This window comes from Tachysurus fulvidraco, chromosome 8, assembly GCF_022655615.1.
Source record: "Tachysurus fulvidraco isolate hzauxx_2018 chromosome 8, HZAU_PFXX_2.0, whole genome shotgun sequence".
Lineage (NCBI taxonomy): Eukaryota > Metazoa > Chordata > Actinopteri > Siluriformes > Bagridae > Tachysurus > Tachysurus fulvidraco.
This window is the reverse complement of record NC_062525.1, coordinates 22778029-22801459: the sequence shown is the minus strand read 5'-3', so window position 1 is coordinate 22801459 and position 23431 is coordinate 22778029. Positions and strand designations below refer to the sequence as shown.

At 38.2% G+C, this 23431-nt stretch overlaps 1 protein-coding gene across 5 annotated transcripts; it reads right to left on the bottom strand.

The window, feature by feature from the left end:
• Positions 1-1704: 1704 nt before the first annotated feature.
• Positions 1705-23305, bottom strand: pemt (phosphatidylethanolamine N-methyltransferase). Of its 5 annotated transcripts, none has more exons than XR_007143737.1 (8): positions 21102-21343; positions 19256-19363; positions 18537-18652; positions 12193-12338; positions 10469-10580; positions 4239-4313; positions 3232-3397; positions 1705-3102 (listed from the first exon to the last, which is right to left on the bottom strand). XR_007143737.1 is itself a non-coding variant. In XM_047817672.1 (7 exons), exons 2-7 carry the CDS (start codon positions 19355-19357, stop codon positions 3343-3345), a joined length of 606 nt encoding a protein of 201 aa, XP_047673628.1. In that variant the 5' UTR covers positions 19358-19363; positions 23138-23305; the 3' UTR covers positions 1705-3342. The 5 variants fall into 5 exon arrangements, 3 of the variants coding, with proteins under 3 accessions (XP_047673628.1, XP_027014892.2, XP_047673629.1); XR_003442470.2 differs by lacking the exon at positions 1705-3102 and adding an exon at positions 4633-4703 and having other exon boundaries at positions 3344-3397; positions 21102-21347; XM_047817672.1 differs by lacking the exon at positions 21102-21343 and adding an exon at positions 23138-23305 and having other exon boundaries at positions 1705-3397.
• Positions 23306-23431: the final 126 nt, after the last annotated feature.

The following is a 23431-nucleotide window of genomic DNA, read 5'->3' as shown; positions in this document are numbered from 1 at the left end:
TGTCTTGGGCACCGGAACCATGCAAGATGTTTTCATAGCTGTGGCAATCTTTCCAGTTTCAGGCTCATGGTGAAGATGTACTCCACTATCCTACATAGCTGATCTGCACAGGATTTAAGGAGCCTAAATCTGATGCCGTCTGGACCTGCAGCCTTCCTCACTTGTATTCTCCTGAGTTCATCTCTAACCTGGTCTGTAGTGAGGAACATAGGGCTAGAACAGGGGGTGCTGGAGGGTATGGATGTGGGGGATAGTGTTATGATAGAGGTGACATAGAGTGAATGATAATGAAAGACCTCAGCCATCCAAACAATGGACTCTTTACTTTGTAGCACTCAGGGAAGCTTCTGCACCTTGAAGGCGAACACAGAGAGAATAAGGAGCAGCTTCTTCCCACAGGCCATTCGAGTCCTCAGCCTGATGAACACCAGACGCTATCTAGATGGCTGGGGAACACATGTAGATGCTAGAGCCTGGACCCCTATCTGGACTTATCAAGACTGCCACAACCTTCACTACCATCCTGTACTTTAACATTTATATACTGTATTTATACACCGTACATTACTCCCGTTCTGGAGTCCTTGCATTGGCTCCCCGTTAGGTTTAGGGTTGATTTTAAGATTCTGATGCTCACCTACAAGGCCTTACATGGGTTGGCTCCTCAATACCTGACTGAGCTTTTAATTCCATATATTCCATCTCGCGACCTTCGTTCTTCTGAAACTGGTCTTTTAACTGTAGCTTTAACTCGTTTAAAATCGATGGGAGATAAGGCCTTCTCTTCACTAGCTCCAAAACTGTGGAATTCTTTACCAACTGAGATAAGGCAAGCAACATCTCTTGGTACTTTTAAATCTCAACTTAAAACTCATTTTTTAGGGTAGCTTTTAATTTTACTAATTTGTAATTTTACATAGTGCTTATTTTATAGTCTATTTTGTTGTTTTAATTTTAATCTTTATATTATGTCTGTACAGTATTTTTCTTGTTTTTATTTTGCTTTTGTAAAGTGCTTTGAGATGTTCCTTTAAAGGCACTATAGAAAATAAAGGTTATTATTATTATTATATTATTATGTATTTCCATATACGGTTTCCTTTTATATCCGTACTCATGCACATCACTACCTCAGTTTCAGCTTATATTTTCTTTCTCAGATTATATTTTTTCCTATTATATTTCCCTACTATTGGCCCTTTTTTTTTTTTTTTTGGACAGTCGTACTGTGTGTGATTTTGTACATGACAAATAAAATTTGAATTTCAGAGGGAGGTGGTTGCTAGTTAAAAGTCCTGCAGAAGCCAGGAATTGGGAGTAAAAACAGTGGGGTAGAGATGAAATGGCTGGTTGGAAAGTGAAGGGTGTGACTGATCACACCTATTGGAGAAAAGGTTAAAAATGGATGTGGTAGTACTGTAGTTAAGGTGCTGGGCTACTGATCGGAAGGTCATGGATTTGAACCCCAGATCCACCAAGCTGCCACTGCTGGGCCCCTGAACAAGGCCCTTAACCCTCAGTTGCATGTCACTCTCGATATTTGTGTCTGCTAAATGCCGTAAATAAAAACTTACAAAATAAACTTTAGTTAACTTAAACTCTCACTATGTCCTGTCAGCTGCCATCTATTAATATTTCAGAAAACGCAACCATAACTTAACCATTGTGTTTTATGGATATAAAATATACATACATACACGCACACATGTAAAAAAAACACTCTTTATTTGCATTCATCATTTTTATCCACATCCAGAGAGTATTTCACAGGAGAGTACTTGTACTTCTTACGAGCACCTGTATACAGAATATATACAGAGTATACACTCACCATCCACTTTATTAGGAACACGTGTATATTTATGTAGTTGTCTAATAAGAGAATCACGTGGCAGCAGTGAAATGCACAAATAACCTGCAGGTACAGGTCTGGAGCTTCACAGAATATTTACATCAAACATCAGAACAAAGAAATCCATGTGACGTTAACTGTGGTGGAGGTGGTGACAGATGGGCTGGTTTGTACTTCAGAAACTGAAAATTCTGGGATTTTTTTTAAAAAAACAACAGTTCACACACAATGGTGTGAAAAACAAAAAACATCTGCAGGCTGAAACACTTGAATGAGATCAGAGGAGGCTGACCGATCTACAGTCCATTAAAATATACAAGCATATAAATGTTTTGCTTAGCTGCTCCGCTATATTACATAAGCAGAAATTTGAAAAGACTGTTTTTTCCGCCCCTAGCACAGTATTCTGTAGTGCATTATTGTGCCTCTCGGCTTCACTGTGTAATTTTGTCACCTTTCACTCAGCATCTGCTATGTCCCAAATGAATGAGTAAAACAACAAGCCTTCCATTACACAGGAAACAGGTTTGTTTTTAGTGTATATGTGTGCAAAAAATTGAACAGATCTTTTTAACTTGGCAAAAATACTCTATTTCTAAAAAAGGTAGGTTTGCATTTTAAATACAAAATATTAAAAAAAAAAATTTTTTTAAATTCACCAGAATATTTAAGGCTGGTTTTAATTGTACAGTAAAACTGGAGAAATTCATGCTCTACAGTGGAAAGTTGAGTTCAGAAAAACCTTAATATAGGAAGTTCAGCTGATATACAAAGAGTGTAACACGGAGATACTGGACGAAGGACAATGTGATCATAATGAACAAGTGTGCAATGTACAATGCAGTCAGCCATAAAATGAGTGGGTTTGTGCACTCAGCCATGATGCAGCACTTGCTGGGCACAGGAAAAATCTGATTTGTTGACTTTCCATAGATGGCATTTGGGAAATGACTCTCCAGGATCTGAGACACTTATTTTTGTTGAGTAATGTGCAGTAAAACAATCATTTAATGGCAAATGAGCCAAGCTACTTTCCCAACAAATTGCTTTTGTTCCTAATTATACTTCGTATTGTTTAACATGTAAAGTATGTGAATGAGTAAAGACAATAAGAAGTTGAAGAGTAAAGCTTCAAAGGTAAATTTATAATGTTACAAGACACAATTTATACAGAACACAATGTTTTACCCAATTGACAAACTCATATTTATTTACCCAAACCACTGAATAATTAACAGAATATACTGTATATATTTGTTGAACTTGGTCAGTTACTTTCTGCCTTTAGCAAATTGTCATAAAGTCTGATCTGAAAGTCTTGGTGTCAGATTCCCAAGTGACATAAAATGCAGCTGAATAATAATCTATTTTTTTCTGATTTGGAATTGTAGTAACTCTTCACTGCCACTTTTTCATAAACAGGTACATTTAGAGTGGAGTCTGGCCAGTCTGGGGCTCTGCTGTGATCCTTAAGCAAACACACTCAAGAATTATTTGCGTTTGCAGGACAGGCTCCGTTGCTGATAGATGTTCTCAGTGAATGGTCTGCAAATTCAACAGAATAAACACAAGTAGGGAGTGCAGAGGTTATAAATCTCGAGCACCATTGTATTGTACCAGCCTGCTCCATGCACGGAACGATTCCTATGTGTAAACAAGGCACACGAGCGTGAACTAACAATGCTCATAACTGATCACATAATTACCTGGGGGGGAGAGGGGGAGAGAGAGAGAGAGAGAGAGAGAGAGAGAGAGAGAGAGACAGAAAGAGACACAGGCAGAGACACACACAAAGAGAGAGAGAGAGAGAGAGAGAGAGAGAGAGAAGAGAGAAGAGAGAGAGAAATAGAGAGATAGCGCAAGTGAGAGAGACACACACACAGAGAGAGAGAGGGGGAGAGAGAGAGAGCAAGAGAGAGAGACAGAAAGAGAGAGAGGGAGAGAGAGAGAGCAAGAGAGAGAGACAGAGAGAGAGAGAGAGAGAGAGATAGCGCAAGTGAGAGAGACACACACAGAGTGAGAGAGAGACAGAAAGAGAGAGAGAGAGAGAGAGAGAGAGAGAGAGAGAGAGAGAGAAAGATTACTCATCATTATTTTGGCCACACACTGAGACCAGACTGCTAATGAGCTTCTTTTGTTGTTGTTTTTTTTGTGTCCATTAGTTCTGTTTTTCTCTGTCCCCATGTCTATGTACAAGGGAAGACCAAAATCTGTTTTTCTGTCTCTGAGTTTTTCTCTTTTAGCTTCATTTTTTTTCTTGTAAATGCATTACGTCCTGCATTACTTCCTGCATTACTTCCTGCATTACTGATTATAACCAAATCGTAAGAGCAAAACTCTTTTAACAGTTCAATTATAATGTAAAACATTGTATAAATAAACTTACCCCTCGTATGCGATGGCCACTTTGTAGCACAATGCCACGACTGCGGTGAGGAGAACTCCTACAGGACTCGCCTTTCTAACAAACATACATACACACACCATCCATTTTATTAGCAACACCTGTACAACTGCAGGTATCTAATCCGCCAATCATATAACAGCATCACAATGCATAGATCAGGCAGAAGAATATGGTGCAGTACGAGTACAGAGTGCCCCAAACAAGATTTCCCTTCATCTTTAATTAGCTGTATTTAACTGATTAAAATTCAGGAAGATTAGTCTACAGTGGTACACAAACTCAGAGATGCAACAAAACAATTGCTCAAATCTTTATTGTTTCATGGCAGTTTTCTGCTTTGGCCCATCAGTGCTAAAGTAGAATTTGTTCTGACCTCAAGAAGACTATAACCACTGCAAAGCTTCATGCAGTGAAATACCAGGGCAGCGGGATGATGACTCAGTGCTGTAAACAGAACAACAGCATGTGTAGAGCTGAGCAGCAGATGATCACATGATTTCTCAAGCTGTCATCTGCTTCCTTTGGAGGACAGACATTCAAATCACACACACAGCGCCAGATCTCTACATCTTCAGACCTACATCATATCTAGAGCACTGGATTAAAAAAATGCTTTCACCTCCTTTCATCAGTAACTTATTATAATTCTGAAAAACAACGGAAAACGTAGCATAGAGCCATGACTAGATAATTCGATTTTGTGGTTGATGACAAGAAAATAAGGTAACAAACACACACAACCCGTAGACTCTACTTAAATTATCGGTTGTGTAGTCATAGGGGAAGATTTGTACATTTTAATTCACATAATATACAGACATTATAAGTAAACAATAGTTGCCCATTAAAAACAGTGTTTATAAAGTTTTTAAACACCCCAAGCTTCAAAATTCATGGTATATTGGGTTAAAAAGTCTCAGTAAAGGCAAGGATACAATAAAAGAAACATAATCTAATTTATTCTTGTTGGTAAGAACAGAAATAGTAGTTCGACTCTACAACCTTATTTCTGTTAAAGGTGGGGTCTTTGGGCTTGTCGTTGGGCCGACAAACAAAACAAAAACAAAACTAACGCGTAGCCAATGAGCAGAAAGGGGCGGGGCTTGTCAATATGGGCAGAGAGAGTGTTCAGTGCGCATGTGTGACATTAGCAGAAAGCGGTTTTAACATTGACATGGAGGATAAAAACAAAGAAAGAAGCGAAGAAAGGCTTACGATAAGGCAAGAAGTAGGACGTGTTAATATAGGATCAGCTTTCCAGCGCTGGAGAGAACTGAAGGAGCAGGAAGTTGGCCACATATTCACAGGTTGGAGTTTCCCGAGTCAATAACTCCTGAGCTAAACGCTGTTACTACACAAATAACACCTCTTTTCTATCGTAGTAATGTAGAGAGGCAGCTACAACCGCGTTTTGTGTAGTAACAGCGTTTAGCTCAGAAGTTAGTGACTCGGGAAACTCCGACCTGTGAATATGTGGCCGACTTTACTTAAGACGCCGAGGCGCTTTTTTCCTTCTCGATAGGTGAGTAACGTTGGTTTTGCTTTGTTACACAGAACTAATATATGCCTTTGTCCTTTACATGATTATGCTTGTGTGTCATTTTTGCTTGTTTGTTTATCTGCAATCATATTGTTCTTCCCTTCAGCTATGATAAAAACACATTTTTTTCCATTAGTTCCTTGGGTTACGTATGTGTGTGTGGGCGGAGATATTGGCTTTCAAACACCTTTAAGTAAGAAATTCATGCAAATTCGGAGAGAACATAATGTATAGGTGGAAGGAATAGCATTACTCTCACCTGTCAATCATTGTGACCGTCCTAGTGTATTTCATCTGAATAGTTCTCCCACTTTCTAGCCAAATAAATGCCTATGACTAAGTAAGCCTAGTGTAATTTGAGTGGCTTTAAATGCGTTATGCCCTATGCTTTCAATACCAAGAATGACAAATCAACAAAATTAAGCTTATTATTGAAGGCGGGTCATCTTTATCTTTATCTGTTCAAAGTATTCCATTCATAGGCATCTAAATGACCAATGCACATTATTATCTGCATGTGGTGCGTTATAGTACTTAAAGTAACTTAACAGGCTGGACTATGCGAAAGAAGATTTGCAGAGTGCTGTAATGCATCTTCTTTAGTATGAGTTACATCATCAATAAAGTTTAGTGAGCCTGATCCAAAAATAGCCAGACAAGGATAGATGTAAATAATGTAAGTTATATGCTATGGCCTTTGCAGTCACTAGATTTAAAGAAAATTTTACCCCATAACTGAATGTATTTAGCGAAAAATTAAACATCAGTCAGCTCAAATGACTTTTCCTAAACTTTACAAATTCTAAACTCAGAACACATTAAGAGCATATACGTATGCACATATATATATATATATAGAGCATGTTATAGAATACGCCCTAAAATGTTTATTAACTACAGTGCAATGCCCCATCTGAGAAATGACCTTTTTTTTTAATAGTACACAGAAGTATTCTATGGGAAACGGTTTGAAACTATTTTATTAACTTTCAGTTTATTAAGTGCAACTATTCAACTAAATTTTGGTGGACTAGCCGGCAACCAGAAGAACAACCATGAAGTCCGCTCCTGAAAAGCCACATGATATTTTTTATTTAAGGTTTACCAAAAGGTACCCAAGGGACCAGTAGACCAACTGAAACGAGAGTCTGTAGTCTGATGAAACTCCGAAGACAAAAAGGTCAGATTCTCCACAATAATGTCCAAAATGGTAGAAGAGTCAATCAACATGCTACAGTAAGCTGGAACGATCTACACGGGTGCTTAGATCTCTTCCATATTAAGACATTTCTGAAAGCATTGCCCATTCTTCTCACTCTCATCCCAGGTAAATACAGAAAGTCGATTAATCTGAAATACAAATCTATCAGTTCTACCTAGCTAACAGTAGACAATGTTGTGTTTAACATTAGTTTAATAAAATCATTTTCTACTTTTTCTGATTTGAAGAAGATGAAGATTTTGTGCCCCATATCTCAGTCTGAGTTCCTGTCTGAGTAAGACACCCTCTGACAAAAATGCCCTCTGACAAAAATGCCCATCATCACGCCCTTGGAGAAAAACGAAAGAAGTAGGTTAATTGAATGAAACATGTCTGTTTTTTTAGTTCTCCAGAAAGAATTCAAGCTGCTTGCACACAATGCCACAGACACCCACCGCCTTGCTGACTGACCAGTATGTGTAATTTCTGTGAACACAGAAGGACAGCCAATGGTCCAGTGAGAAGTGTGTGACTCAAATGAGCTGGGAGCACAAGCCAAAAAAACATATCATGGCCAGGGCAGAATCTGAATATCACCATGCTCTATAATGTTTTATACGAAGTGGCTTCATTCTATTAAAGTAGGTTGTTATGTGTCAATTTTTCTGTTATGTGTGGTTAAGCTATAAGCCTTTCAATCTCCTGGGTTCTCTGACGCATGAACATAGGTTAGACTGAAAGTGGAAAGAAAACACTGCAAAAAAAAAAAAAATGAAAGATGCAGAGAATCAAAGCAAAAGAGGCCACTGGAGCAGGGTTGGGGAGGCCAAGGGCCAGTCGCTTTAGCAACAGCTGCTAAGCAACCAAGCCAGGCAGTTGCTCAGAGATTTTCTGCCATTGTTGCCATCGTAACCACATGTAGGTACGTGATGTGTTTTACACATTCACTAAGGCAGGAAGTTGAGAATCGATGAAAAAAAAAATCATTAATTGCCTCACGTAAAGTTCAGAAACAGAACCGAGAACGTACGTTACGTTAACACCAAGGTACGTAAATCCAATTTCAAAGAGCATGTCCAACTGTTGCAAAGCAGCTCTGTGAGAGATGGGAGAACAGTCACTCTACTGAAAATATCATTTATATCCAGAGACGAGCTGAATATATCAAGAATGGACAAGATAGCACAGTGTCCTGTCCATTCCAGATACCAGATCAGATACATAGTCCAGTAAAAATCATCTGCATACAATAAGAGTTGATTTTTGATGCCATTCCCAATGTCACCCTTAAATAGAGGATCGTAATCAGATGGCGAAGGCCAGCCTTGATGTGGCTCACGTTCCAATGGAAAATACTCTAACAATACTCATATTGTTTGAATGCTGGCTTGTTTTAGTCATTTTTAGCCAGATGATAAATTCATTACCAAAAGTAATTTTTTTAATACAGTAAATAAATACCCCCAGTCTACCCTATCAAATGTTTCTTAGCTTCCATTGAGATTACAATTTCAGGGACCTGCTCAGAATGTGAATATTTAGAAGAGTACAAGTATTAAAATGATAAGTGATGTCCCTTGATAAAACTTCTGATCCTCAGAAATAATAATGGTCTGTCTAATGCTCCCTTTCTAGGCAGAAGAAAAGGGTTTTACAGGAACTCAGCATTAAACAAAGTTAGGGACATATAGGAACTACATAAAGTTAGAAATGCATCACTCATCAAAAGAAGAGCTATTGAAGCTTTAGTCAAAGTAATTGGGAGCAAACCATTTTCCAGAAGGCGCCAATTTATCTTTTTAAAACTCTGTAGGAATTCCGTCAATGCCTGGGGATTTCTTCCTGTTCACCTTGTAGAATTCCAAAGGGTCCAAACAACAGTTCAACAGTTATCTATGAATACATTCGTGAGTATGACTGATGGACCTGAGAGAAGAAGGATCATTTTTAATTGAAGGATAAATCTCCAAGAGTGAACAAGACCATTCAGGTTCATAAAGTCAGAACAAGATTTTGATAAAGCTGACTGGGATGTACTGTAAATCTGTTGGAGAATTCAACATCATCAAAGTTAGTTGCATGGGCTAGCAGCACCTTTCTTTGCATAGGCATGCCTACGACTCTAAGGTATCTGCCATTTTTATCAGCGATAACATTAGTGGACAGAAACTAAATATTTTTACTGATTAGAATATCAACTCCTCTGGATTTAGAATTGAGAATTCAAGACATACCCTAACCAAGGCGCCTGCAGCCTGTGATAATCTTTTACATTTGATGTGATCCTGTTGCAAAGACACTGTCTGAATTAAGCAATTTCAAATGACTAAAAACTGCGAAACTCATAACTTATATATTCATTTACATTTACAGCATTTAGCAGACGCCCTTATCCAGAGTGACTTACATTTTTTATCTCATTTTTATAAAACTGAGCAATTGAGGGTTAATGGCCTTTCTCAAGAGCCCAGCAGTGGCAGCTTGGCGGACGTAGGAATCAAACTCACAACCTTCCGATTGGTAGCCCAACACCTTAACCACTAGGCTACAACATCCCAGATATTCCCTCATATTGCCACTAATAAAAGGAACAGATGTTCCTACAAGTTCAAAAGAACAGAACACATTGAAGGTATAAATGGATTCAAGTCTCCACCAAAAGGGAGGTAACAGAGCTAGAACACGAAAAAAAAACAACGGCGGCATTTCGTCCAGCTTCCTTAAGCAGTGTGGCTACAACAGTAATTTTGATGACAGTGTCCTTAGGAACCCCCACCATCCTAATGTTATCCCGTTGCAACCAAGATTCAAGATCCTCACACTTATTTTCCAGTGAGACAGACTTGTCTACAGTATGTCTTCAGTACAAACAGAGTGATTCCCCCATTTCCCCCACTGTACCTTTGAGTTCAGCTAGCTCAGCAACCAAAGTGTTTAGTGATTTCCCAGTTGTGTTTTCACAGATCATGACCCAATGCCAATCAGAGTTCAGCTTTAAAAATCTCTGCAATGTATTGTTTCAACATGCTTAACAATTCTCGCTTTAGGAACTCAGCATCAATAACCTGTGTGACTTCTCTCAGGGAGGTGGAACGTGGGGTAAAGACGAAAACCCCCAACTCCAGGGTCGCTACCTGTGAAGAAGGTCTCATTCGTTAAGGTCACAGTTTAGGTGATTTTACTGGTCATGTTAAGATGTCCAGGGTGCAAAAAAAATGCGTAGATAATGGGGAAATATGCTGAAAAAGGTAATCCAATTTGTGCTCAAAGATATCAATAAAAAAAATCTGCAGATGTCTCTAATCAAATGTGTCACTTCACTGACAGCTAAGCAGCACCCCTTTGTGCAATTCTAAATAGAACAATAATTCAGGATGAATATGGATGGAATACATCTGTGCAGGATTCTACATTATTATTTCCCCCAGAAACACACAGCACAGGCACAAATAATCTCACAGGACTCACATTAAGGCAAGGCCTAGGTAGTTCGCAGTACTTCCCCAGTACATTGGGTTATCCATGAAGTTAAATGGGAAGCCAGTCACCTTCTGCTCCATCAGGATACCGAAATAATCTCCTGTCAAAATAAAGAAAAACGAGAAACACTATTCAGACATTTTAGAAATTCTCACAGCCATGGAAGAAAAACAAAATCGTTCAGTGTTTCAAAATAGAACATAGTCCATGACATGGACACACAGCCCCATTTAACTGTTCCATGCTCTTTCCTAAACCTCGGTCAAGTCAACACGTGTAAGTGGAAGAACAAATAGTGCATCATTTTTTTGGCTTGTTTAAATGCTGTTTGGATGCAAATCTGCCGTCTTCAATTCAACTGTGTAATTAATTTAGCTGTACAAATATGATCTAGCTTTAAGTGAACATAATCACAGCCTAGATCCTCTCATCACAATTGCACAGACTACAGCTGAGAATCTTGGTGTCATAATTAAAAAAACACTCAAAATCTGGACCCCATATTAGTTGCTAGAACATCTTTCCTCCATCTAGGGAACATTGACAAGATAAACATAATGTGCATATATGTTATGTGGAAAATCTTATGAATAATCTTGAATAAACGTATTGAAAACCTTAAGCATTAATAAGGCATTATAGGCACTATACAATTATGAAAACGCATTACAAGCCACCTAAGTCCACGTCTGATGCTGGAGACAGCAAACCTTAGCCTGGCTCTTCTTTGCTTTTCATTGATGAAAGGCTTTGCATGGCTTCATCCCAGTTATCATTTGCCATTCTTTTTGCAGGTTTCTTGATGTCTTCCTACGGTTGTTGAGTGATAATTGAATGAGTTGGCGGTCAGTCCAACATTGGACATTCATTTTCACCCTTTGCCTGTATGTAGCTTTGTTATCTCCAATGTCTAGAGCTTGACCTTGTTCTTATGATTCACTGTCTTTGAAATTTTAAGGATGGAAATAAAACCCTTCTTTTGCTTTTTTATATTTACAGCATTTAGCAGACACTCTCATCCAGAGCGAGTTCCATTTTTATTTCAGTTTATACACCTGTGCTCTTTGTGGCAACTTTGTGGACCTGGGATTCGAACCAATGACCTTCCAATCAGTAGCCGAACGCCTTAACCACTGAGCTACCACATCCCTTTTTCCTTTCAACTCTTTTGGCATTGTCAATAGTTATGTATTTGTTAATTATTTGACTCTAATTACTTTTGCGGTGTTACTAGCAATAATTTTACCATCCAGCTGTTCCTATTGAAGGAGGATAGTGATGACAAGTGTTTTTTTTGTACTGTTCCTCTTTTAATAAGATTTAGTTCAATTGATATGTAAACGTTTTCTTAATTTAAAAGGTCCTAAACAGAAATGTTTTTAAGCCCTTAACCCTTAATTATCCATTGAACGTTTAACAAACTTTTATGAACACCTTTCCTAAGAATGGGGAACAACCACAAATAATGCACAATTAACTCATTTATTAATGATCAGCAAGTTGTGCATTTTAAAATTTCATAGTTGGATGTAATATTTTAGTCAATGTTTTATGGATCATGATGAGTGTATGCGTAAATATTCACATACTAATCGCTGTTTACAGAGAAACAATAATGTATAAGTATGAGAATATTAAACAGTCACTGCAAGATTAGATTATGTGGAAAAAAAAACACTTTCATGTTTCGAATGTGAAAACAAGGAACCTACCAAGGAACGTCCCAGTGAAGCCCAGGGCCAGGAAGCTACTGATCACAAACAGTGAGCCGACTAGCACGAGAGCTGTGCCCATGTAATACACTTGCACTCTGTCCAGCAGCTCCAGCTTGGGTTGATCCTTCATAGCAACTGTAATACTAGCAGAAAATCGCAAAGTTAACTTAAAGTAGTTAGCTGTTCAATCAACATTCGAATAAAAAGCTTATTCACGTTTTTATTTCATCTAGGCTGGACTACTGTAACTCGCTTTATTTTGGGATTATCCCGCTTGCAGCTTGTCCAAAATGCTACGACTCAACTCTTGTGTGGGATAAAAAAGAGGGAGCATATTACCCCTATTCTACGCTCACTACACTGGTTGACTGTTTGTATTAGAGTGGATTTTAAAATTTTTCTCCTTGTTTATAAATCTCTGAGTAGTTTGGCCCCCCTTATCTCAGTAAGTTATTGATTGAGTATCAACCCACTAGATCCCTTTGGTCTTCCAACCAGGATCCATTGTTACCCCAAAGTCGAGGCTTAAGTGCATGAGAGATCGTGCTTTTTGTATTGCTGCCCCCAGGCTCTGGAACGCCTTGCCACTGACCGTATTTCTGTTGACCTAATGGAAAGCACATTGGTCGACGGAAGTTGTAAGTAATTGTGCAATATAAATAAATCGTCATTGTTATTGTCACTTTTTGTAAAAAGTGCACACAGAGTCACTGAAGCAACCCATCCCAAACGGATCACCGGCAGCCTTGAGACCCTGTTCTTGGGCTCTTGGGTGACACCCAGCACCATTTGAGTCCAAACACTTTTTTGTTGCATAGGATCATTAACATTAAAACCAATGGAGAAAATGATAAAGATGAAGGACTTTGTTTAGCAAGACTTTAGGCAGCATTTGGGGCAGTGAACACAGAAGCCTGCTTTTCCCTGTATAGCTGAATGGTGCTGAGCAACAAGAGTGATGTTTCCAGTGCTACGTCCACATCAGGTTAGTTGATCTCAGAACACAAACCACACAGTGCATTTTTGGACATAGTTACCTAACCAGCATGTCTGTCTACATCTGTGCATTAGATCATTTGTTGGTTAATCGGTATTATCTTCAGCTCAGATAGCTTATAAAACCACTGCAAGAGAATTCTTTTACACAATAGAGAAAAAGTTACAGTCAGTATAGTCTTAGAACTGCCTGTGTTTCATAATCATGTTTATTTTCAAGCAAAATGATTCTGAGAAAAAAGGGCAAGCCTGACGTCAAGGGTGACAATCATCAATAGGCAAGAGAATGATAAGAGGAAGAGGGAGTAATGCAGTGAGGGAAATGGTTTTGTAAAACTGGCAATGGTTGAATCATATTGTGCTTTTAGGGGCAAAAACACAAAAGACCACCGAGTGTGATCAGTCAGTGAAGCTAAAATCTCCTGTAAACGATCCTAGTGCTTCAATCAATACTAACATGTAACGGCAGAACACTGACATAATATCATCCGAGGCATACTGACCTACTTTTACACAAAGACCTACTACAACACATTAACATACTGTAAAATAACAAGGAGATGCTACATGCTATGACTAAAAAGACATGAACAACTAAAAAAAAAACCCTCACATAAAGAAAGGCGTTAACTTGCAGATTATTAAGTGAAAAACAGAGGTATCGATGCTCATATTAAGCTGAGAGTCTTATACAAAGCTATACTTGCAGATGCTTCATACTACTATACAAAGGCAGCATTTCAAAAAGTTTTAACAACATTGTCAATACAGTAAAAATTAAGCATTGCCTTAATATGTGCTACATTTACTAGTGTATCTAGAGAATTGGTAGGTTTTACAGACGTACCTCAAACGTTGGATGCACTTATTTTTTTCCAGAACTTTGTGCCAAGTTAAAGTTGGTGTCGAGCTGTTTTGATGATTTTTTAGATTTATTATGGTGCTCGAACCCGTATGATTTTGAGCAAGTGGAGATGAGCATGTAACGTCATCCGAATATTCCTGGGGAAGTTCCCCTCATTGGGCTGAGTGTTTTGATATGTCACATGTCCATGTTGTAAAAAGATTTTTGATTTTGCATATATTGGGGGCGGGGCTGTGGGACAACTGAAAGGCCAGTCGGTACACCAATTTAAACCTTTGTTCAGAGTATCACCCTAGAGGAGCTGGCCGAGTTTGGTGTAGAGAGTTTGAAAGCTTGCAGAGTTATAAACCTCCAAAATTTATAATGGGAGTCTATGGGAAAAAAGGCCAATTTGAGACCCAGTACCAGAAGTACTGGTACTCAGATCGCTTAGAAAAGTAATAGCAACAAACTTCAGACCAGGGTCTACAACATATCCGAATTTGGTGCATGTGGCTCGAAAGCCCTAGGCCGCATTAAATTTTATAAATTTTTGTCTGAGCTTAAATAGGAAAACAGAATGTTGGCTTCTACAAAGAGACATAATAAAACAAGTGCAACTTTAAGTGTTTCAGGAAGAGGTAGGTCTTCAGAGGTAGGTTTGAAGACAGCCAGTGTCTCGGCTGTTCTGACATCTTAGAGAAGTGCATCCCACCACCTAATGTAGTTCCCAGCACAGAGAAGAGTCTCAGTGAATACCTACCTACCTGTGTAAGCAAACAAATAGCTACTCAAACCCAGATGCAATCCACAGCCATAAGACAAAACAAAAATAAGACCACTGATCTAAGACAAAACAACACCAGTCACACAAACCATGAGCCCACAATGTATCGCTGTATGTCTGAGCAGTCAGGGCTATGAATAGCTTCAGTGGATCATCTTTATAAAATCAAGAAATCCTACTTCAGTGGAAAGGCTTGTACGCATAACCCATCTAATGACATATAGAGACATATAAATACATTATGCGTGCACAAGGAAATCAGAACTACATTGTGTTATAAATTAACCATTTATATATGTGTAAGTGTTCTATTAGATAACCTAGTTGGATAGTTTAAAGTATTTGGCTAAATATGAGCAGATAAGAGATGCCTATCTGATTTGGTCAGCAGTCCCATCGTCAATAAATATAGTCATATCAATAAATCTGGTTTTCTGGGTAAACAATGTTGGCTAAAATCCAGTCCACTAAATGTTGCATTGTTAGAGACCTGAATGAATTGACTACAAACTGCTGCTACTCACGTTCAAGGCTCTTAATGGTTTAGCTCCCATGTATCTAACTAGTCTTCTAACACGTTACAATCCTTCACGCTCTTTGAGATCACAAAACTCAGGACTTCTGGTAGTTCCCAGAATATCTAAGTCTACTAAAGGTGGCAGAGCGTTTTCTTATCTAGCTCCCAAACTTTGGAATAGTCTTCCTGATAGTGTTCGGGGCTCAGACACACTTTCCCAGTTTAAATGTAGATTAAAAACTCATCTCTTTAGTCAGGCGTACACACAATACATCCTATCATCAGACCTGCAAATTTTTATGAACAGCAGATATGTTAATCCCTCTCCACTGCTTCTCTCTTTGTACCCATCACGAGGCATCCAGACATTGTACCAGCTCCCAACGTCCTCTGTGGGACGAAGCCTTTGGACGTCCACTGAGCCGAGGCCGACTCTAAGAATCCTGAGACATCTCCAGTTAGACTCTGTGATACTAAGGAGATCTGAAGTCCATGATCCTTACACCAATACAACATTTATCTGACTGTATATTACAATCACACCCCCAGTGTCACCCATATGAGGATGAGGTCCCCCTTGAGTCCGGTTCCTCTCAAGGTTTCTTCCTTTACCAATTTAAGGGAGTTTTTCCTTGCCACTGCTGCCTGAGTCAACTCAGACTTGCTCATAGGGGGCTAAATACATACATATTGTGAACTATATATATATCTAATAATAATCTTGAACTTTTATTCTGTTAATTCTTTTTCTTTTATTATTCCTTATGTTTACCTTCTGCTCTATGTTTGTCCTGTAAAGCTGCTTTGAGACAATGTCTATTGTAAAAAAAAAAGAGCTATACAAATAAACTTGAATTGAATTGAATGAATAAAAGGCACTAATCAGTACAGAAATGTCCTATCTGTGACTTGTACAATATTCCATAGGATTTTCTTTATCCAAGTTCCTCTACAGTAAATATGGTGTGCAAAATGAACCAACACTGCCAGAGAAACACCATAAGTCATCAAGCGGCTGAAAATTAAATCAACCCCACCAGAAAGACAGCAAAAACATTAAGCAAGGGCTTATATAAACTCTTTGGTACATTATGTACAAAGAAGGAATGCTATGGTGAGCTCAGAAATACCAAAAGGCTAAGAAGAGGATGGGGAATATCTGTGACCATAATAATTCTTTACTTGTTGAAGATAAGCCATCCCAACAGTTTGCTAGATCAAGAACAGAATGAAGGCATATCTGTATCAAAATCAACAACAGAAGCCTTCAGCAGAGTAAATAAAAAGAATTTACCTATGTGTGTGTGTGTGTGTGTGTGTGTGTGTGTGTGTGTGTGTGTGTGTGTGTGTGTGTGTGTGTGTGTGTGTGTGTGTGATTTTCTATTTTTTTGCATGGTTGTCACACTTTACTGTTTCAGATCATCAAATACGTTTAAATATTAGTCAAAGATAACTCAAGTAAACACAACATGCAGTTTTTAAATGACGGTTTTTATTATTAAGGAAAAACGAAATCCAAACCTACATGACCCTGTGTGAAAAAAATCAGAATGGGGCAAACACTTTTTCACACCACTGAATATACAAAATTCCCATATAGTGCTGGAACCTCATCTGGAGAAATTAGACAAATATCTTAAATCAGTATGATGACAAGAAAAGGAAAAGAAAAGAACTCCTGATCTTCAACTGTCCACTTTGTAAATCTGTTCCCATGATAGGTTCAGATTTCTGTTCTTGTCTGACCGGTCTTCAGCTTGTGTAGCCCATCTAACCCAAAGTATGAAGTTCTGTGCATGGTGACATGCTTTTTGACACACCACGATTGTAAAGTGTTTTTTCCCCCCAGTATTTCACTATATCCTTCCTGTCAGCTCGAACTAATCTGGCTATTTTCCTTCCTTATCAACAAGACATTTCTTTTCTTATCACACTTCCTTATTCTGATGTTTGTTGTAAACATTAACTGAAGCTTTTGACCAGAATCTGAATGATTGTTTTTTTACACTGCCACAATATTGGATAATTAGAAGTGTGTAGATTATTAGAACAAAAATGAGGACTAGGTCTGGAATAGGATGTTCAAAAAGTGTGTGTGTGTGTGTGTGTGTGTGTGTGTGTGTGTGTGTGTGTGTGTGTGTGTGTGTGTGTGTGTGTGTGTGTGTGTGTGATGGTCAAGGGTCCATACTATGAACCATATAATGTATTTCAGTGATGTACAGGTACCTATCTATGTGTTTTTCTTACTGCGTTGAGATTAAAAATATAAAAGTATTTTCCACAATCAGGAAACAGTTTAAGTATTATGTCCTTCCTAACTGCACAGTATATTTGCTTAATACCACTCACCTATTAGCAGAATGGAATAAATGTTCCTCGCTTTTGTTTACTCCCTGATGATTTTCCCAAATCCCATGACTGCTCATGCCAGAGAATCATACAAATGCAAAGGACTTTACTAATCTGTGTTGAATGATGTACACTGAGCTAAACAGCTGCCCTGCAATGGAAATTTTTTCCCCTCACTACTCTCTCGTTTCAAAATCCTCCAGCAGATACATAAGCAGGAGCTCCTGCCAATGAGGTCAAAGCCGGTGAAGGGAATACACAGGTCACCTGCGGTCCATACCTCACTTATTTATATACTTTGCTAAATAAGACTCCAAAGTTAATATGCTTTATATTGTTGAATATTTTACTATTTTAATCAATTGAAAAAAAGAAAAGCAGATATTCCAGCAGCTCTTATTTCTCCTGTTCCAAAAATAAAATGGTTTCTTCATAGATGACTCAATAATGATGTAAATAATATGCGATGACCTTCAAAGTCACCAGATCTCAACTCAACTGAACTGAATGGAAGATTTTAGCGTGATGTGTTAGAAATTGCTCTCCACCACAAATACTAGAGGGATAATCTTGAAAGAATGCTGTTTTTCACCCTAGTACTGTTCATGAGACATGTGAAATCTTTGCAAAGGTGTGCTGAAGATGTTAAGGCAAGCTCATGATGGCTCAACACCTTACTAACATACTTTAAGTTGTTTTGTCCCTTAAGCCGTCAGCCATGTATAGATAAACCTATCATGATATTATCTACAATATACACACCAGTGTCAACACCCACGATTTCTGCCACACTATTGTGAAATCTATGTTTGTCTAAGTTTCACTGCTAAGTGAGCTGTTTGTATTACCTGTGACTGCGGTAAACATTGAGAAGTAGAATGACAACACCCAGGCTGTAGCAGGCCACGTACGGGCTTTTGAACAAGCGTGTCAGACCTCGTGTTCTGTGTTCCCATCTGGCAACCTAAAATACGTAAGTGCACAGATCAATAACAAGATGAAATAAAACATAATAAAATTTAATTTACATAAATAAAACATAATAAAATAATAAAGAATCTTTTTAATGAATGTGTTAATGCGCATTGAATTCAACAATTGTTTGCGTTTTAACTAGGCAACTCCCATATATATATATATATATATATATATATATATATATATATATATATATATATATATATATAAAAAGAATTTTGTTCTTTTGGGACCCTTTACGGCTGTGGTTGGTGCTCATGCTGCTTAGTTTAATCCGCTTGTTTTGTCCAATTTACAAGGCGGTTAAAACAATGAACCAAAGGAAAACAGACTAAATAATGACTGTGTATGAAAGCAGACAAATTACTGGATAAGCCTTAACATAATAAGCTAAGTTGCATGTTTTAATGCTTGCCAGTCCTGATAATCCCAAAGGCATCACTGGTTAGAGGTTCTGCTACTGAACCTCAACCAATCTTTATTATTTATGTTCTAGTTGAGTTATTTATTATAATCCAAAACAAACAAACCTCAAAAGTCCTAAACTAACATTTTTAAATTAGCCAAAAATATCCCTATAATCCATTACCGTGTTCCAGAAGATTGGGTTGAAGATGATAGTGATTACAGCCAAGCAGAAGCTGGGCCCAGTCAGATCAATGTACTTCATTATCTCATTCAGCACAAACATGTCTGCCTGAAAAAAATAAGAAAGAGAAGAAAAGATCAGTCCAACAGTGACTAATTGTGTTACAGCATCAAATATGATTTTTATGCCTATGCCACAATGATGGACGCTTTCTCTTTTGGTGTTTGTCAATTTGTGCATTAGCTGAAGAACCCTGAATGTTTTTTGGACCTCCACTGAGACGAGGTCGACTCTGTGAGAAACCTGAGACATCTACAGATCTACCAGCTCCAGTTGGACTCTGTGATACTATAGAGGATATGTGAACTCCATGTGATCCTTACACCAATACAACATTTGTTTGACTGTATATTTATAATCATAACCTCGAGTGTCACCCATATGAGGATGAGGTTCCCCTTTGAGTCTGGTTCCTCTCAAGGTTTCTTCCTTTACCTATTTAAGGGAGTTTTTCCTTGCTCATTGGGGATAAATACATACACATTGTGAACTAAATATATCTAATAATAATCTTGAATTTACCTTATATTAATATTATTCCTTATGTTTACCTTCTGTTCTATGTTTATGTTCTGTAAAGCTGCTTTGAGACAACGTCTATTGTAAAAAAAAAAAAACACTATACAAATAAACGAATTGAATGTCTACAGAATTTCTATGGAATTATCAATAACATGAAGACAAACAGATTCAATTTATAAATTGATCCAAACACGGTCAAAGTCACGGAAAGGTTACTAATTATTACACAAGTATCAACGATTAGTTCAACAGATCAAATGCGAGCACTTTTATATTTCCAGGATTTGGTAGACGCCCATATCCAGAGCGACTAAAATTATCTCTTCTTTTTTTATATACAACTGAGCAATTGAGGGTTAAGGGGCCCAACAGTGGTAGCTTGGTGGACCTGGGATCCAGCTTGGTGGACCTGGGCTCTTAACCCTCAATTTATTTGTATAGTGCTTTTAACAATTTCCCATTGTCTCAAAGCAGCTTTACAGAAGTATGGAAACAGAAGAGAGAGAAAAAGAAATAAATATATAATAAAAAGAAGATAAAAATAAATAATTGAATGTACAATTAAAATTTGAAATTAATTTAAAAAAGATTAACTTAAAATTTTAAATACTATATATCTGTTCCTATCCCTAATGAGCAAGACGGAGGTGACGGTGGTGAGGAAAAACTCCCTGAGATGATATGAGGAAGAACCCTTGAGAGGAACAAGACACAGAAGGGAAGCCATCCTCATTTGGGTGACACTCTACAGTAAATAGTGTAAATGTAAATAATGTCCTTTCTACAACAGTTTATAAAAGTGCAGCCGAGAGCTCCTGAGGAACTAATGGGTCAGTGAGTTCAGATTGCTGATAAAGACCAGACCTACAGCTGACTGACACAACATTGGTTCAAAAGGAGGCTTGACAGTCTCTGGGCATCGAATTCATACACAATCTCAACCCTTAACGTGTGTATTAGACGTGTTTATTAGACATGTGTACTAGACGTGTTTATTAGACGTGTGTACTAGACGTGTTTATTAGACGTGTGTACTAGACGTGTTTATTAGACATCTGTACAAGACGTGTTTAGACGTGTGTATTAGACGTGTGTACTGGACGTATTTATTAGACGTGTGTATTAAACGTGTTTACTGGACGTGTGTGTTAGACAAGTGTACTGGACGTGTGTGTTAGACGTGTTTAAGACGTGTGTACTGCACGTGTGTATTAGACGTGTGTACTGCACGTGTGTATTAGACGTGTGTATTAGACGTGTTTACCTTACTAATGTCCACTTTATCAAACCCTCCACCACAGCAGTCAGGATGAATCTCACTGATGGCAGCGGACTTCATGTAAACACATACATTTCACTTTAGCTCTAAACTACAACATTCTCTGCTGCCACAAACACCAGATGTAAAGAAATCGATCATTTTTTAGAACTTCATGCTAAGTGCTAATTCCGATGCCGGTACACGACACGTCAACTTTAACCTAATGCTGAAATGAATTGTGGGTATTGGAGTTCACACTGTACCGAGTATGAACTCATCTTTATTCCGGATTTTATGGCAATAAACGTCACATACATCAAATACACAATGACAATAAAGTGCCATAATAAAAAAAAAGTAATAAAACACACAAATAAACAGGTTATATTTAATGAATATAAAATCAGTATGAAGAGTAAATAAATGACTGTTGTATGTTCAGAGTGAAGCACAGGGGTAATAAGTGTATGGGCTTCAATATCATAGCAATCCCAATGCCCACTATTACCTGATGGATACATCACTGCAAAAAAACCTACTGATCTATTCTGAAGGACCGTGTAGTCATTAGATGTGGAGATAGTGTGCAAGACGGGACACAAATAGTCAGCAACAACACTTATATAGTCTGCACCATTCAAGAAAGGATTATTGCTTGAAAACACAATTCCAGCATGTTCTCCCCGTGCCTCGGGGTTTCCTCCCCGGGTCCAAAGACATGCATGGTAGGTTGATTGGCATCTCTGGAAAAATTGTCCGTAGTGTGTGAGTGTGTGAGTGAATGAGAGTGTGTGTGTGTGCCCTGTGATGGATTGGCACGTCCAGGGTGTATCCTGCCTTGATGCCCCGATGACGCCTGAGATTAGACGTGACCCCCGTGCCCCGAGAAGTTCGGATAAGCGGTAGAAAATGAATGAATGAATGAACACAATTCCACCCACTATATCCTGGACTGTTTGGGTTATAGATCAGGCTGTTTGCACCAAACTCCGACCCTACCATCTGTGTGTCTCAGCAAAGATTGTGTCTCATCAAACCAGACATTTTTCTAGTCTTCAAATGTCCAGCCTTAGCTTTCTGTTCTTGGATGACAGAAGTGTAACCACTACAGGTGTATTACCACTCCGATCAAATATATATATATATATATATATATATATATATATATATATATATATATATATATATATATATATATATATAGACACAGCTACTGAAATAACAGTAGACAATTCAGTAGACACAGCTTCAAAATAATTGAGATCACATTTTTCCCCAATTCTGATGTTTGTTGACAATATTAACCACATCTGAATGCCACGGCTAGTGTACATGATTGGCTTGTTAGTGAATGTACATTTAATTTCTCCTTCTTACTGTTAACTTTGCACTTTTGGTCTGCAGTCATGAGCAAATATCATTCAGTAAATTAATATGCATGTGTCAGAGAAACAATGGTGCTTACAGTTTTCACACAGTCTGCTGCCATCATCAGGTGAAAGGCTGGTGGGCCACATATCCTGCATTCTGGCTTCACTACCATGAATTGCGTGGACCTTTTTATGTAACACATGCCGTAACATGAACGAGGAGAGTGATAATTGTTGTCAAGAGCATCGTTAATAGTAATATCTGCCATTCAAAGGCACTAGAAAAAATCCAGAAGACTGGTACACAAATTAAACCTTTTGATAGGTATGAAGACATAAGAGGTTCTTAAAACTAAACCACTGACTGTAATAGGAAACATCACTAGTGTTAATACACAGTGACAGTCTACAATAGTACATGTCATATGATGCAAACTAAGACTGTGGTTAGAACAAACATCAGAAGCCTTCCACAACACTACCTGTAGAAGCAGATGCAACGCCAGCCCTAGACTCTTTACAATTTCTATGAACATGCTACACTTATTTCTCCTCGATCCGCCACTGGTGCTGACTAAAAGACACCATCAGAACACAATTACAGTTAGAGGGAAAAAGAAATTACTTCTATTTCTCACAGGGCATAAGTAACAAGTGTGTGGTACTCACCAGCTTCTATATCTGTAACAAGCAAATAATGTCAGATGACGCAACAGATTTTTCAGTCAGAATTCAGGCCTCATCATAGCACAGACGCAGCACTGTTTAAAGTTGTAAATGACCTGTTACTGGCCACTGATCAGGGTTGTGTCTCCTTGATGGTGTTACTCAAAATGAATACAGCTTTTGACACCATTGACCATGCTATGTTTCATAATAGGCTAGAACATGCTGTTTAAAAGGACAGCCCTCTCCTGGCTCAGGTCTTATCTGACTGATCGCTATCAGCCCTTAGATCTAAAT

What these genes read in the sequence shown, in the direction of transcription:
- pemt (XM_027159091.2), bottom strand. Translation starts at nt 21,176, where the DNA reads ATGAAGTCCGCTGCCATCAGTGAGATTCATCCTGACTGCTGTGGTGGA. An exon ending in ATAAAGTGGACATTAGTAAG is followed by an intron (nt 19,364 to 21,101) that starts GTAAACACGTCT and finishes TATTTTTTTCAG; the next exon opens with GCAGACATGTTTGTGCTGAA. An exon ending in TACCTAGGCCTTGCCTTAAT is followed by an intron (nt 4,314 to 10,468) that starts GTGAGTCCTGTG and finishes TATGTTTGTTAG; the next exon opens with AAAGGCGAGTCCTGTAGGAG.